Consider the following 13,468-nt stretch of genomic DNA (forward strand, 5'->3'; position numbering starts at 1 on the left):
AGGCCTCATTGGTGTACGGCAACGTTCCAAGACCGTTATTGATCGTCGTTTTGGTCTTCCTATCAGCTTCTTCAGCTTGGAGTTTGTTGGGGCTGGCATAACGACGTGGCAAATCATGAATGTGCAGATTGTTTCTCATACTGTTCCTGCAGAAAGTGGACCTACACGCCGAGGACTTGATCCGGGTTCCGACCCCGGTAAATGAGCATAAACTTGATTAACATCAGATATCCGAAACTTATATCCGATCAGATTATATAGGTGGCTTGACTTATAAGGCGGATTAAGCCTCCTAAACCAGATAATGACATCAACTATCATGATGATTCAATAGGCACCGTACCTATCGCTTGGGTATCCTTATCAATTGAGAGAGAAACCAAGGAAAGTCCCATACAAAAGCACGACTCCTCGCAAGACAATCTGTTTCTGGAATCCTGACGTAAATCTTTCTTGTTTAATCAGTGATACCTGACCCCATCTCTCAGCTTCTTTGGATCTATGCATCAAGTTCCTTGCTTTCCTCAGCTGAAACCGCAGCCTTTCACCTCCGTCATCGCACGATTCACCAGACAGGTCGAAAGTCTGGAGCCTGATTCTTAATCTGCCGTTGTGAAAGTGGCTGCATGAGCTGAAAACATAGTGACTGTCTTGTTCGCGACATGTGATAAAAACAAACCAGGTTCTCGGCTATTTATCCGCAATGTCTAAAAAGCCCAACATTGCTGCAAGCACTGCTGAATGTTAGGTCTCTGATTCCATATTACATCTTTCCTATCATTCAAGACTTACAAGCGCCAGCAGTGACGATATACGAAGCTGTTCCCCACGCAGTCTGTATGGTAGCCAAGTCTGTCCACGCCTTTGAGTTGAGCCAAATACCAATGGCCAAGCTTAGCAAGACTGGAACGAGTACTACGATCGAGATGCGTGTAACTGACCAGTCTAGAACCAGCTCAAGACCATATTCGCCTTCGAGTACATCAAGTCTCTTGTTATTGAGGGTGCAATGGATCCAGTCTGACCAAGCTAAGGAGATATGTCGAGGAACATGCCATCTTCTGTAGGTAGTCATCAATAGCTGCAAGTCGCCAACACCGTTATCATCTAGGTTGATGCGTTTATGTGTTCCAGTGTCTGCATCGCACTGATTCATCAGCATGAGTTGGAAGCTGGCAAACAATGAGGACAAACCTTGTAAAGTCTGAAACCTTTTAGATGTTTTAGTGAGAGAAGAGTCCCTCTCATTCCACGTAGTCGGAACGTCGCCCAGCGAAGCTTGGAGAAAAGCTGGTCAGGCTTATCGACAAAGACAACTCTTTCTTTCGGATTAGGATAGCCGCGAAGGAATAAACTCAGCACGATGTATGTTGGTTGGATCCGTGACTCAAACTCAATAGCTGAGGTGCGTGTGACGCCGAAAACAGGCGTTGAAAAGCTCGTCTTCCACTCGATCCTTTCCGCTTGCGCCTGTCTTGGATCATGCTGCGTAGGTGAGGTTTCACCATCTGCAGCTCCATGCTCCTCATCACGTCGCGGGATCGGGTTCAGTGGAAACATCACTTCTTGATAAGCCTTTGGATACGGAAATGTTGCGCTTTCTGTGATCTCATAGTTGGAGCTCAATTGCGGCATTCCCCCGGCTGCTGGAGCCTTTAAGAAGAACTTGTTCTTAACAGTCCGCTGATGTCGAAGTGATCTGATGCACGGATTTCGCTGCTCTAGAAGGCCACTGTAGTCTAGATGTCCTATGCCGTATGAGAAGTATGCATGCCAGGCTGTAGTAGGGATGGGGCCGGCAGGTGCTGGCTGTGACAGGGACACAGGCGTATCAGCGGTATCGTCAACAGGTAGCGCCATGTTTAATTGCGACAGCCGAGTAACTATGGATGTTTTGCTTGACTTCAATAATTATCTAAGCAGGTCGCGAGAACGAACCCCGCGTAACGAGGATTGAAAATGAATTGGCCTTTCAATCTTCAGCCGCAAGCCACCAAGAACCCTCCAATGAGACGTCGGAGGTTATGCAGTGTTGAAAGGTCTGTCCATTGGACCAATCATCACGCGCCACTGACAACCTCTCTATGCTAGGGCTGCGAGCTAGCATTGATGGTTTTGCAGCTAGGCATAAGGTCAAGTGATAATATTATGTGAAGGATAGAGGACTAAGAAATGATTGTATTTGAAAACTATATTCTGCTTAATCAAGATGAGATGAGCCAGGCAAGTCTTTAAAGACTAGCTGACGATTGCGGCTGAACTACAAGCAATTGTTAGTGAAGTTCCCTAGCCACATAAGACACAACTTACCCTTACGCCCTTTTTGACATCCATAACAAGGGCCTCTTGTGAAAACAAGATGAAAGATTTTTGTGAATCGATAATGGACTGAGCATCCTTCTCAAACTGTGCCTGCGTCTTCCTTACCAGCGGGACAGACTCAAGGCCAGTAAGAAATATTTTGTAAACGAGTGCGTATTGCGGCATGTTTGCGCCGCCAAAATAAGAGTTCAAGTCGAACTGATCAGAAACAGCACCGATGTTGCAGATCAGTCCGCAAGCTTGGTTTTGGCAGCAAGCGTTGATTGCGTCAACTAGACGAGGGGTTATCGTCTCTTCCAGCCCAGTTGTGATTTGCGTTCAAGGGACCACCAGGACGCGACCCAAAGGCCGAGTGAAAGACCTGGGTCTGGATGTACTTACTACGTATGAGCTTAGCAACATCATCCAACTCCAGGGATTGCCATGTGGGTCAGTGGGGAGTGGATACGGAATCGATGATCAAAGAACTCTCTACGTGTCATATTAGGCTTACCCCTGCCAGTAGCAATTTGTTTAGCATGGGGCATCATGATGTGAGCACCGGTCTTTTGGTTGTAAATCAGGTGAGATTGATGATTCGGTATGATGGTGGGTGACTGCCAAGCTATTATATAAGTGCAATCAATGTAGCTCAGTTACAGGAAGAGGGTAGCAAAAAGTCCAGGCTAGTTGAATAGCTACAGCACATCTGATGAATTGAATAGAGCCAAAAGATTGACCGAAGGACGGAAGGTTTAGCTGTACAGGATATGGGAAGAATAGCTTAAATTAAGAACCTGTAAATCCAAGATAAGAGTTAGGTGACATAGGTCACCAACTTCTTATGTACGCTTCCACATTTTAATCTATCCAGTCCTTCTTGAACTTCTTGGAGTCCATTGAGAGCTTCATACTCTAAAGGTTTGATCTGGCCATTACCCAACCAGTTATCGAGGCCCCCCCAAAGCCAATAACCAAGCTGAACACCGGCCGCAGAGGGCTGGCCCGTCATTGTCTTTCCCATTATCTCACCACTGTACACTGGCTTGAGTTGTACGCCATCAATAGGCGCTGCCGTGTACTTGATAGCAGTAGCCACTGTTACCGGCTTCTTACAACAGTCCACAATCTTTGAGATGGTTTCCTCAGTAACAACCGTATCAAACGCGAGACGCTGATCAGGTGCGACAGACTTTATCTTGGCGATTAGGTCTGGATCTGACCTAGAAAAGACATAGTCGGCACCTCTGGTTTGCGCCTGAGCTGTAGTTTCATTACTTGATGTAACTGCAACTACACTGTAGCCAGAGATTTTAGCAAGCTGAATAGCAAGCTTGCCTACCCCTCCATTGGCACCCTATTGAATAGTTAGTCTTTGCAGCCAGAGGCAGAAAACTACAGATACTTACCCATATAAGCACGTGGGTGGCAGCAACGTCACTTCTGTCGGCGACTTTCGCTAAACCCATATCAAGGTACAGGCCACAAGCAGCCGTACAGAGACTGAATGGAGGGGTAGATAATCCAAGCACCGGTATCTCAGATTCGATCTAGATGCGTGGTTAGCCTTGTTGTCTTCAGTGCTCTATGAACCTCTCGTTCACATATGGTTTGCGAAATAAGCCGTGGTTTGTACTGACCTTACAGCAATTTACCACCTGTACCAATGCATGACTCTGGTAGGAACATCCGTCGCTGTAACCAACCGTTCCAGTGCTCATAATGAGGTCACCCTTTTGGAACCTTTGGGACTCTCTAGGGTCAATAGCATGCCCAACTATATCCATGCTGAGGATTAGATAAAGTTAGAGAGACTCATTGAAAAGGCATTTGTAGAAATCACAGTTGAGGCTACGCATACCATGGGGGAAAGAAGGAATAAATAAATTCTTTTTGATCTTCTTTTAGTCTAAGTGGTTAAGCGACGTTGCTAATATTTTGACTTGGATTTGAGAAGGTCCAGGACCAGGGGGATCCTACGTCTCTAGCTGCAGGCGTCCAAAGGGAGCCGGGAGAACAAACCGCTTTGCCATGACGGATAGTGTGGGGATGAAAAATAAATCTTTGGTCCAAATAGAGTCGGAGGAATCACTTTGACTATCAAGACTGGGGGTGATGCGATACATCGAGACGGGCATCTCGTATGTATTTCGGGTTCATACTACCAATAAAAATAGACTGTCGGGTTGCTAATCTAGTAATTCAGAGAGAAAAAGAACGCCAGGAGGTGTAGGGATGTGGAGAGTACGGGACGGCAGCCAAGGCGTCGGCATGTGGAGGAGGAATGCGGGCTCAAAGAAGACGAAGCCTGGAGAGCCACAATTCGAAAGCGGGCATATTATAGGAGTATAGTAGCATTTCAAAATGTTAAACAAAAGTAACAAGTCAAATCAATTCAACTCCCCTCAAGTTAAAACAAACCTTGATCATGGCTAAGCAGGACAGTCCCCTTGACGTGGTTATCATTGGCGCCGGGCTCGCCGGGTTGTTAGCCGCCCGAGTACTACGCGAAAAGCACAACGTCAAAGTATACGAGCGGTCATCTTCGCCAATCGAGGTTGGTGCCGCTATCAACGTTGGGCCAAATGGTGTTCGGATCCTCGACACCCTTGGTTTCGACCGTTCCAGGGCTGGGTCACTTCCTGTTGCGGCTACCAAGGTCTTTACAAAGGAGGGCCATCTCCAGTTGAATGAGAATAACAACTATGTGGATAAATATGGCGCTGACTGGCTCTTTCAACATCGAGCAGACTTGAGAGGGGAGTTTCTTCGGTTGGCGACTGAGGATACTGGCGTTTCGGGTATACCAGGGAGACCGGCTGAGGTGCTTTGGAATCAGAAGGTTATCGACATCGATCCAGAAGAGGGTCAAATCACACTGGCATCGGGTGAACAGGTCAAAGCAGATCTTGTGATTGGTAAGTTGTTCAAGCATGGCCTAATCGACCGGTTAACCGATGACGCGCAACAGCTGCGGATGGCATCAAGTCTGTGGTGAGGCAATACGTAATCGGCGATGCTGTGTTCCAGACAGCTAGGCCATCTGGTCTATCAGCCTTTCGTTTCACTTTGGAGCTTCACGACATCAAAGCAGCTCTCGAGCAACTACCAGAAATTTTGCAACGTGATAGGCCTACATGCTTGTCTATGGTGTACTCTTTCGACAACACCATGCGATCTGTTGTTATGTATCCCTGCAGGAACTTTGAACTTCTTAACTTTGTATGCATCGTTCCAGATAGCAGCCTGAAGGAGAAAACAACAGAGTCTTGGACAGCTTCTGGGGATAAGGAGGAACTTATGTCGCTATTTTCAGACTTCCCCTCTTGGGTGCACGATTATTTTCGGTAGGATCTACTCTTTGACATTCCATCTCATGCTGTAGAGGCGTTGATTGACTTGAATAACAGGATCGCAAAGAACATCAAACTCTGGCAGCTTCGAGACCAGGACCCGTTACCGACCTACATTCGTGGTCGAACAGTTTTGATTGGCGATGCGGCCCATGCTATGACGCCTCACCAAGGACAGGGCGGAACACAGGCCGTGGAAGACGCAGAGGGGTTTCGGCTGTTCCTCCAACAAGGTATTGCCAGCGAGCATGTTCCTGAGCTGCTTCAAGACTTTGATTCTGTCCGCCGGCCGCGCGCAAGCCAGATCCAGAATAATACTAGAAAGTCCAAGAACAAGAGGACTGTCGAAGAGGTGTATATGTTTGAGAAGATAAATTGGACCTATGGTGGTATTATTGAGGAGCTCAAGGCTGCGAAAGAGGCTGCAGCTATTTGTAGAAATAGATAGCCCTAACAATTATACAGTTTATTGGCAACGTCTCTTTATCCTTTCACGGCGCTATCCACTAATAATGCGCCAAGGCTGCCGAGCGAGATATGGGGCTTGCTGCCTAGAATCAGCACTAGCGGTCTTTAAAACGCCATTCATCGTTGTGTCGTAATCTGTCCGCTCACAGCATCTTGAAGTTATTGAATCTATAGAGTCAAGGCATTATGGGCTACTCTGAAGTTCTCTGCCATATTTGTGGCGTCAGTTTCAACATTAGCCGCTCTCGAACAGACAAAGAACCTCGAAGCGCAGCCTGGGGTCAAATCCTTGCCATCAACCCCGACAACAGTCACGGCCGGTGGGGATGCTACTACGTGAAGAGAGATGGGGGTCAAGAACCCGGAACTGCGTCCTCTGAACCAGTTAAATATATCCCACCCAAAATCGATCCAGAAGATTCATCCGATGACGGATGGACGTCAGACACTCCGGATGATGAATGGGAACACATCGCCGGACTAGAATGCGAGTACAACGGAGCCTACAACGGAAACCACATCCCTGCAGAGGCTATGAACCACTGTCAAACATCTCAGTGCCTTGTACCAAAAGGCGACAATTGGCAGCCCGAGGCAAACGACCAAGACTTTGAAACTTCGGGCAACTTCTTCCTCAGCGGTTTGTCTGACGACATGCCCAGTAGAGATATGGGTTGGCCGTCTGTTTCTCCCCCGCGTCATGACACGAGCGATGTCAGAGCTGAGAACATTATCTGGGATGCTCAGGAGGCGGACGAGTACTGTATGCCCTTTCATCCGACCTGCTTTGAGATATTCAAGAGAGCCTCTTTATATCGGTATGGAACTGTGGATGTTGAGTGTTTGATGCAATGGTGGCGTCTTGAACCGAAGTACGAAGATTTCGAATGTTTTCCTCGTCATCCTGCTGTTAAAGAAGCTGAGCAACAGTGGTGGGGTCATGAACGTGGAGGGGAATTCCTAGTGGCCAACCCTTGCTTTGTTCCTGGATTGGACGATCTGCTGCAGTCGACACAGAGCGTGGAACATACCCTTGGGAATGAGTCTAGCCTTTCTGGAACTACGATATCAACGAAGCCAGCCCCTTCCGACCCATTCTCAAAGCTCCCTAGCGAAATGATCCATGAGATTCTCATTCATCTCAGTTTCAAGGACCTTGCCAACCTCCGACTCACCTCTCGCATATTTCTGCATCTGCCGAACCCTGTATTGTACGAGTTGACAGTTCGAGACACTCCTTGGTTATACGAGGCATGGTCGTCATTGCTTATCTCTTTCTGGGCAACAACAACTCAAGCAGAAATCGAGCAAGAGATCGAACGCGGAGGTAGCATTAGGACAACTCCTCATCCAGTCAAGCTACTCAGCAAAGGTGAAACAGACTGGCTACGTGTTCAAGTGGAGGTGTCGAAGAACTGGAAAACATTGCTTGGACTACAGAATCGGCGCAGAATCTGGGGCGATTGCCAAGAAATCTTGAATCGTGTGGATGAATACCGGAAACAAGGCAAGATCTGAGGATTCTTGAGCTTAATTCACTTTTCATACTTGGCAACTGTGGCCGCCTTCGGTGTAATAAATTGATTCAACATGCTTTACAATAACCAAAGCAACCACGACATACTCTAACCAAGCTTTGAGAGACGGTCCAAAACATCGTCCTCCCACGGATAATCATCGCTCTTAATCTTTCCAAAAGTCGGCAACAAAACAGCCTCATCAATCTCAGCGTACTTGCCACGCTCAATATGCACAAGCTGTCCATTCTTTGAAGAATCAGCCATAAGGAAAGCGGCGCAACGAGCGACAACAGAAGCGGGCTGAAGCTCAACGTTGATGGCGTCAAGAAGAGCCTTCAGCGACGGCAAGACACTGCTGTCTGTCCAGCTAGGTGCTAGTGTATTAACGCGGATAGGAAGTTGAGCAGCGGCGAGCAGGGGGACGAGACCGCGTCCCCAGCCCAGGACACCATGTTTGGCGGTGGCTAGGGATGTTAGTAAAACACGATGACGTAGGGATTTGGTAACTTACAGTAATCCACAGCTCTGACGCGTTGCAGACCAGTTGTCGAGCCACTGATGAGAATGCTACCTCCCTCAGGTTGTTGTCTCAGATAGTTGATAGCTAGTGTCGAAGTGTTGATGACTCCCTTCAAGCTAATGTCAAGGAGTTGGTGTGAAGGCTCCTTCAAGTCACCATTCTCATCGACCTCAGTGGCCAAGTAATCCGTTCTCGGTCCAATACCAGCATTCGCGAAAACATGGTCAATACGACCATAAACCTCCTTAGCCTTCTTGAAAAGAGCAATTAAATCACCCCAGACCGAAACATCGGTCTTGACAAAAGTAAATGATCCCTTGTGCTCCTCCGGGGGAGGATGCACATCGCCACTGACTACCGAGGCGCCAAGCGACAAAAGCAAGTCAACAGTGGATAAACCAATACCGGAAGATCCTCCTATCAAGGATTCATTAGCTCGTGTTCCGCTGGTCCGTAGGGGGTTGCATACCTGTTACGATGACAACCTTGCCCTTGAGGGCCTCCAGCTTCTGATCGTCGATGATAAACTCAGCCATGTTTTTTTCTCTTGAAACGTGAAGAAGCAGAAAGACGCGGTGAGAAGAAACTCGATGGTAGCAGCAGTGGCCCTGACTAAAATACGAAAAGTTACATTGGCATTCGTCCACACCGATTCAGGGTCCTTGGTGGAACCGAGGAATCCACAGCAACTCCCGCATGTCATACGAGTTCTCATCTTGCATTAACTGTTGGTGGGTAAACTATTGTTTCTGTTCTGTAGTCCCGAGTCTAGTCGAGGACTAGATCTTACATCCATGCTGGGATCCATATTTGCTGGGCATGTAAGCGATCACGTGCTTTATAACGCTCATTTGCCACTGGTTCTTTTAGTGAAATAACCGGAGAAAGTCGCCCGGGGTGTTGTTTCTGTCGGAAATGGATCTCTGCAGAAGGATCTGATCGGCACTGATGTAACAAACCAATACGAGCGAGACATCCAGAACAAGAGATGTCTTCACATGCCTATCTTTTTCTGTTCTTCCGTATTTACGCTTTGAACATGACTATCTCTTGGCTTCGGACACCAGTAGATCATCCGCCAGACCAAAACACAATCTAATATGAGGCTGACAAAGGGCACTAGGACCCTCGGGCCGCCTGGGGATAAAGTGGACGTTCCAAGAAAAGCAGCCAATATCATAGTCTCGGAGTCATTTGCGGCCAAAATGCTCCGCAATTATTGAACTAAAACTTTTGAGACAGCCGTTGATTCGAGTTCGTCATCACTTAGTTTACTGTTGGGACCCGTTTTCTAATAGGCCCCTATGTTTGAACCGGTACGCTAGCTGGGGTATACGAAAATGAACGAGCCTCGGAAAGCAACGCGAGAAATAACTGAACAGGTACAAGGAATATTCTAGTGGGCCTTGTCGGACTGTTTATGTCATGCCGGAGTTGCATGCAGCGTATGCCGGTCTTCCTGGTACCCAGAGGGGCTAGTAGCATGGGTACCGGCCCAAAATTTCCGGGACGTTGGTTATGCCGTTTGATATTAAATCTGTCAGATACAGATCTTGAAATCGTGCCTGACCTTGTTGTTTGTTCCTTTGTTTGTTGTCTTTTTTATCGTTCCCCTTGAATCACCAACATGGCTCGAGTAGCCGGTGAGGGCGTGCCTCTTCTATGGATCACTATTGTGATGCTCACGCTATCGTGGATCTTTCTCAGCGCGCGTCTTGGAGTTCGAAAATGGAAAAACAATCTTGGCTTGGATGATTGGCTGATGTTTGCGGGTTTGGTATGCATTTTGGCTGGTTGGGGGAGACTCTGGCTGACAAGAGACAGATGCTGTATACGGTCACGGCAGCGCTGGTTATTACGTGCTGTTTCCACGGAGCAGGTCAGCATAGAGATGCTATTGAAGCAAAGGATGTTATGATGGGAACAAAGGTACATGCCTTTCCAGCAGTCATGGTGCAATCGCTAACGTATCACGTCGCAGCTCTTCTTCATCGCCCAATTCTTCTACTCCGCCTGCTCCGTCCCGATCAAAGCCAGCATTTGCGTCACCATGCTGCGAATCTGTGATGCGCGCCGTCGTTTCGTCTGGACCCTCTGGGGTCTCATCGCCATGACTGTTATCACCGCGATAATCTTTATCCTTGCTACAGCGAACGTTTGCCATCCGATCACAACACTTTGGGGAGAAACGACACACGGCTACTGCAATACGAAGCTTAACAGTAGCGTTGGGTTCTTCTTTTCTGCTGTTTCGATCATCGTAGATTGGACGCTGGCTATCCTTCCCGGCCTTTTGCTGTGGAATATCCAGATGAAGAATAGGGTGAAGCTTCCGGTCATTGTTATGCTTGGACTTGGTGCTTTGTAAGTCAGACATGTGATCTTGGTGGCAACGCTAACATCTTGCAGTGCCAGTTGCGCAACCGTTGTCCGACTCGGCTATCTCACACTCTACAACAACCCCGAAGAATTCATGTACAGCACCGGCGCAATCGGCCTATGGTCTATTGTGGAAGAGGGCATCGGAATCATCGCCGGCTCGATGCCTGCCCTTCGTCCACTTCTCAACCTCCCCGTGTTCCGCAGCACCTACGCCAGCAACACTGGCTCGAACGGAATCTCGAGTCGAATGAACCCACCTCATATCTCGGGAAACAAGCATACCCGGATTGTTTCTGAGAACCAAAAGTCAAGCTTAGAGTTGAATGACTTTCGATCGGGAATGACAACACGAGTGGGTTTTGGCAATGATGATAAGGTTAGGCAGAGTATTGATGATGGGGATAGTCAGAAGTACATCTTGAAGCAGACGCGGGTTGTAATGACGACCGAACAAACATAGAGTTTAGAATAACTTTCAAATAAGTGCAAAAATTACCTTTACATGTATAAACATTCTATCGATTTGTTTGCAATTGCGCAAAGCGAGCCGAGCATAATGCCACTTCATTCTGTTGTTCTGCCATACAGCCAATACTGTATAGGCCTACTTCTTGCAAAGAGGACAATAAACCTATCTAAGAGGCCAATAGAGAGTTGATGTTTATTAATAGAGTGAAATTTAGAAAACTAAGCGAGATTGTTAAGTGAGGCGGATGAAACGGCCTACTTGATTTAGAGAGATAAAGAGCCTTCTATAGGTTGACTTCTTTGTATCCCTGTTTGCTACCCTGCAGGATCTCCATAATGCACAAAATTAAACTCAGATAATTCATTACTGAGTTAAAGGAATACTAAAATAAAATTTGAGTAATGGAATATATTTAATATAATTATATCTACTTTAAGAACCAATTAAAATTCGAAGGCCTGGCCTGTTAGTTCGATGCCTGCAGCATGGGACTAACCATGGCATTGGGAGAGGTTAGTCGGAGCAGTTTTGCACCATCTGATAATTGGGAGAACCATGATTGCTAAATTTATAGATTTAATTCCAATGAGTAAGTAAGAAACGTTGACTATATTTTGCCAATAGAATATCGGTATTATGAGTTCAATTTTTGAACTCTATTAACGTGCATGATAAGCGAGTGCTCCAGACAAGCGAGTGCTCCACCAATCTACACCTCAAGACTTAAAAAGAGTAATATAAACACCATAATCTATCTGATTAATTAAAATTAATTACTATATTATTCCCTATTGACCTCAATTGCCTCTTGACAGGTCCTTGCATTATGCCCGGTCTTTCCGCAAATACTACACTGCCGAACCTTCGGTCCTTGTGACCTCTCGCGACCACCACTTCTTGACGATTCAGCTATAACCTGCATATCAACATCCCTCTGATCAATTGCTTGTAATGCTTCCCCTATAGTTAAAGTCCCTTCTTTCTGTACCCTAGTCCTTTTTCCCCTCCGGCATCGCCCTACTGTCTTATTTTGTTGTTCAAGTTGTCGAACCCTATCATTTAGTAAGACCATCTTATCCATAAGAACAGTTGTTGCCTTCTCAAAGTGCTTTACGGCTTCAATTATTGACTCAGGGGAGCTGCTCTTATGATTTCTAATCCTTCCTTGTAGATACTTGGAATGCGATTGGGCCTCTAGTGATGTCTTTGGGGTCCTTGCAGTCCAAGGGGTCGATGGTATCGTGACCTCTACGGGAGGCGTCGGAGTCCGTAGCTGCACATCAAGCTTTGAGATGACATTTTCTGGGCCAAAGGGAGCAAGCCCAGCTCCTCTAAACCCTCCCTTGATATTGCTTTCTGTAATAGCAGCTTGGTGGGCGGCATAAAAGGCAGGAAAGAACTCGGTCTTTGAGATATGAGTTATAGAGCATCTGATCAGATGCTCTATTTGTCGGCTATATGCCTTTTTCAGCGGCCCAAAGCACCCTACGTCAAGAGGCTGAAGTAGATGAGAGGCATGAGCAGGCATACAGAGCGTGATAATCTTATTCTTCTTGCAATATTCCTCGAATTCGACAGAGTGGTGACTTTCGTGACCATCAAGGATCAAGAGGCGATAGCGACTGTTCGTTCGCTTAGCTGTAGCCCGATCAAAGTGCTTTAGCCACTCGAGACCCAGCTTATTATCAGTCCATCCTTTCTCGCTCAATGCAATAACCCAATCGCCGGGGAGGTCGCATTCTTGGTACCAATTGGCAAGGTGATCCTTGCCTGCACCAATGATGAACGGCGGGATCGATTGACCTTCGGCATTAATCCCCTCGATTACAGTAATCCATTCGCGGTTTCCAGGCTGTACTTGCTTTGGTCTTCCTCGCCTGTGCGAGCTTGTGACGACTGTTCCGGGCTCAATCACGCCCATCATAAAGCCGGCCTCATCAAAGTTCCAGATATCATCTGATCGGATACCGTATTTCGCGATTGTATTCTCAAAAAGCCGAAACCAGCCACGAATAATAGTCGGGTCTTCGCATTTAGCTCTCTTATAGTCATACCTCCGAGATGGACGTGTCTTTAACTCTGGTTGTCGCTTGACGAAGTTATGAGCCCAGCGCTTACCGACGCATGGCGCATCGCGGTTGGCAAGTAGAGAATTCGCGATATCTTCCACATATGATAGGCTCGAGGGAAATCCTCGCGAATCTAGGTCTAAAATGAATTGGACTATTATCTGCTCTTCCTGATCAGATAGTTTCCGTGACTTTGTAGGAGTATTATGTGTTGAAAGAATGCCTCGCTGGCGGCGACGTAAGGCAAAGCGATCAACATGATATATAGCTGCGGCCTTTCGAAGACTTAATTTTGGGTCATTCTGGAGGGCCTGAAGGGCAAGAATAATCTTAGCTTCATTTGAAGACTCTGGCATATTAGGTTGTTGAGAAATATCTGATTGAAT

At 47.0% G+C, this 13,468-nt stretch overlaps 7 protein-coding genes across 7 annotated transcripts; 3 read left to right on the forward strand and 4 right to left on the reverse strand.

Annotated features, from left to right (window-relative positions):
- Positions 1 to 331: 331 nt before the first annotated feature.
- On the reverse strand, positions 332 to 1,860 carry FOIG_15326 (uncharacterized protein; the record flags this gene model as incomplete). Its single annotated transcript, XM_031216681.1, has 3 exons — positions 332 to 734; positions 793 to 1,147; positions 1,195 to 1,860. 3 exons carry the CDS (start codon positions 1,858 to 1,860, stop codon positions 691 to 693), a joined length of 1,065 nt encoding a protein of 354 aa, XP_031053665.1. The 3' UTR covers positions 332 to 690.
- Positions 1,861 to 2,200: 340 nt separating this feature from the next.
- FOIG_15327 (uncharacterized protein) lies at positions 2,201 to 2,487 on the reverse strand (the record flags this gene model as incomplete). Its single annotated transcript, XM_031216682.1, has 2 exons — positions 2,201 to 2,260; positions 2,311 to 2,487. 2 exons carry the CDS (start codon positions 2,485 to 2,487, stop codon positions 2,201 to 2,203), a joined length of 237 nt encoding a protein of 78 aa, XP_031053666.1.
- A 631-nt stretch (positions 2,488 to 3,118) lies between these two features.
- FOIG_15328 (uncharacterized protein) lies at positions 3,119 to 4,223 on the reverse strand (the record flags this gene model as incomplete). Its single annotated transcript, XM_031216683.1, has 3 exons — positions 3,942 to 4,223; positions 3,711 to 3,851; positions 3,119 to 3,658 (listed from the first exon to the last, which is right to left on the reverse strand). Exons 1-3 carry the CDS (start codon positions 4,086 to 4,088, stop codon positions 3,119 to 3,121), a joined length of 828 nt encoding a protein of 275 aa, XP_031053667.1. The 5' UTR covers positions 4,089 to 4,223.
- A 429-nt stretch (positions 4,224 to 4,652) lies between these two features.
- Positions 4,653 to 6,127, forward strand: FOIG_15329 (salicylate hydroxylase). The gene is made up of 3 exons (XM_031216684.1): positions 4,653 to 5,219; positions 5,273 to 5,648; positions 5,712 to 6,127. The coding sequence occupies exons 1-3, from the start codon at positions 4,730 to 4,732 to the stop codon at positions 6,100 to 6,102; spliced, it is 1,257 nt and encodes a 418-aa protein (XP_031053668.1). The 5' UTR covers positions 4,653 to 4,729; the 3' UTR covers positions 6,103 to 6,127.
- Positions 6,128 to 6,278: 151 nt separating this feature from the next.
- Positions 6,279 to 7,753, forward strand: FOIG_15330 (uncharacterized protein). Its single transcript, XM_031216685.1, has one exon. It carries the CDS (start codon positions 6,309 to 6,311, stop codon positions 7,638 to 7,640), a length of 1,332 nt encoding a protein of 443 aa, XP_031053669.1. The 5' UTR covers positions 6,279 to 6,308; the 3' UTR covers positions 7,641 to 7,753.
- FOIG_15331 (uncharacterized protein) lies at positions 7,481 to 8,736 on the reverse strand. The gene is made up of 3 exons (XM_031216686.1): positions 8,632 to 8,736; positions 8,154 to 8,579; positions 7,481 to 8,106 (listed from the first exon to the last, which is right to left on the reverse strand). Exons 1-3 carry the CDS (start codon positions 8,696 to 8,698, stop codon positions 7,748 to 7,750), a joined length of 852 nt encoding a protein of 283 aa, XP_031053670.1. The 5' UTR covers positions 8,699 to 8,736; the 3' UTR covers positions 7,481 to 7,747.
- Positions 8,737 to 9,789: 1,053 nt separating this feature from the next.
- Positions 9,790 to 11,004, forward strand: FOIG_15332 (uncharacterized protein; the record flags this gene model as incomplete). Its single annotated transcript, XM_031216687.1, has 4 exons — positions 9,790 to 9,939; positions 9,987 to 10,091; positions 10,144 to 10,526; positions 10,572 to 11,004. The coding sequence occupies 4 exons, from the start codon at positions 9,790 to 9,792 to the stop codon at positions 11,002 to 11,004; spliced, it is 1,071 nt and encodes a 356-aa protein (XP_031053671.1).
- Positions 11,005 to 13,468: the final 2,464 nt, after the last annotated feature.

This window comes from Fusarium odoratissimum, assembly GCF_000260195.1.
Source record: "Fusarium odoratissimum NRRL 54006 unplaced genomic scaffold supercont1.50, whole genome shotgun sequence".
Classification (NCBI taxonomy): domain Eukaryota; kingdom Fungi; phylum Ascomycota; class Sordariomycetes; order Hypocreales; family Nectriaceae; genus Fusarium; species Fusarium odoratissimum.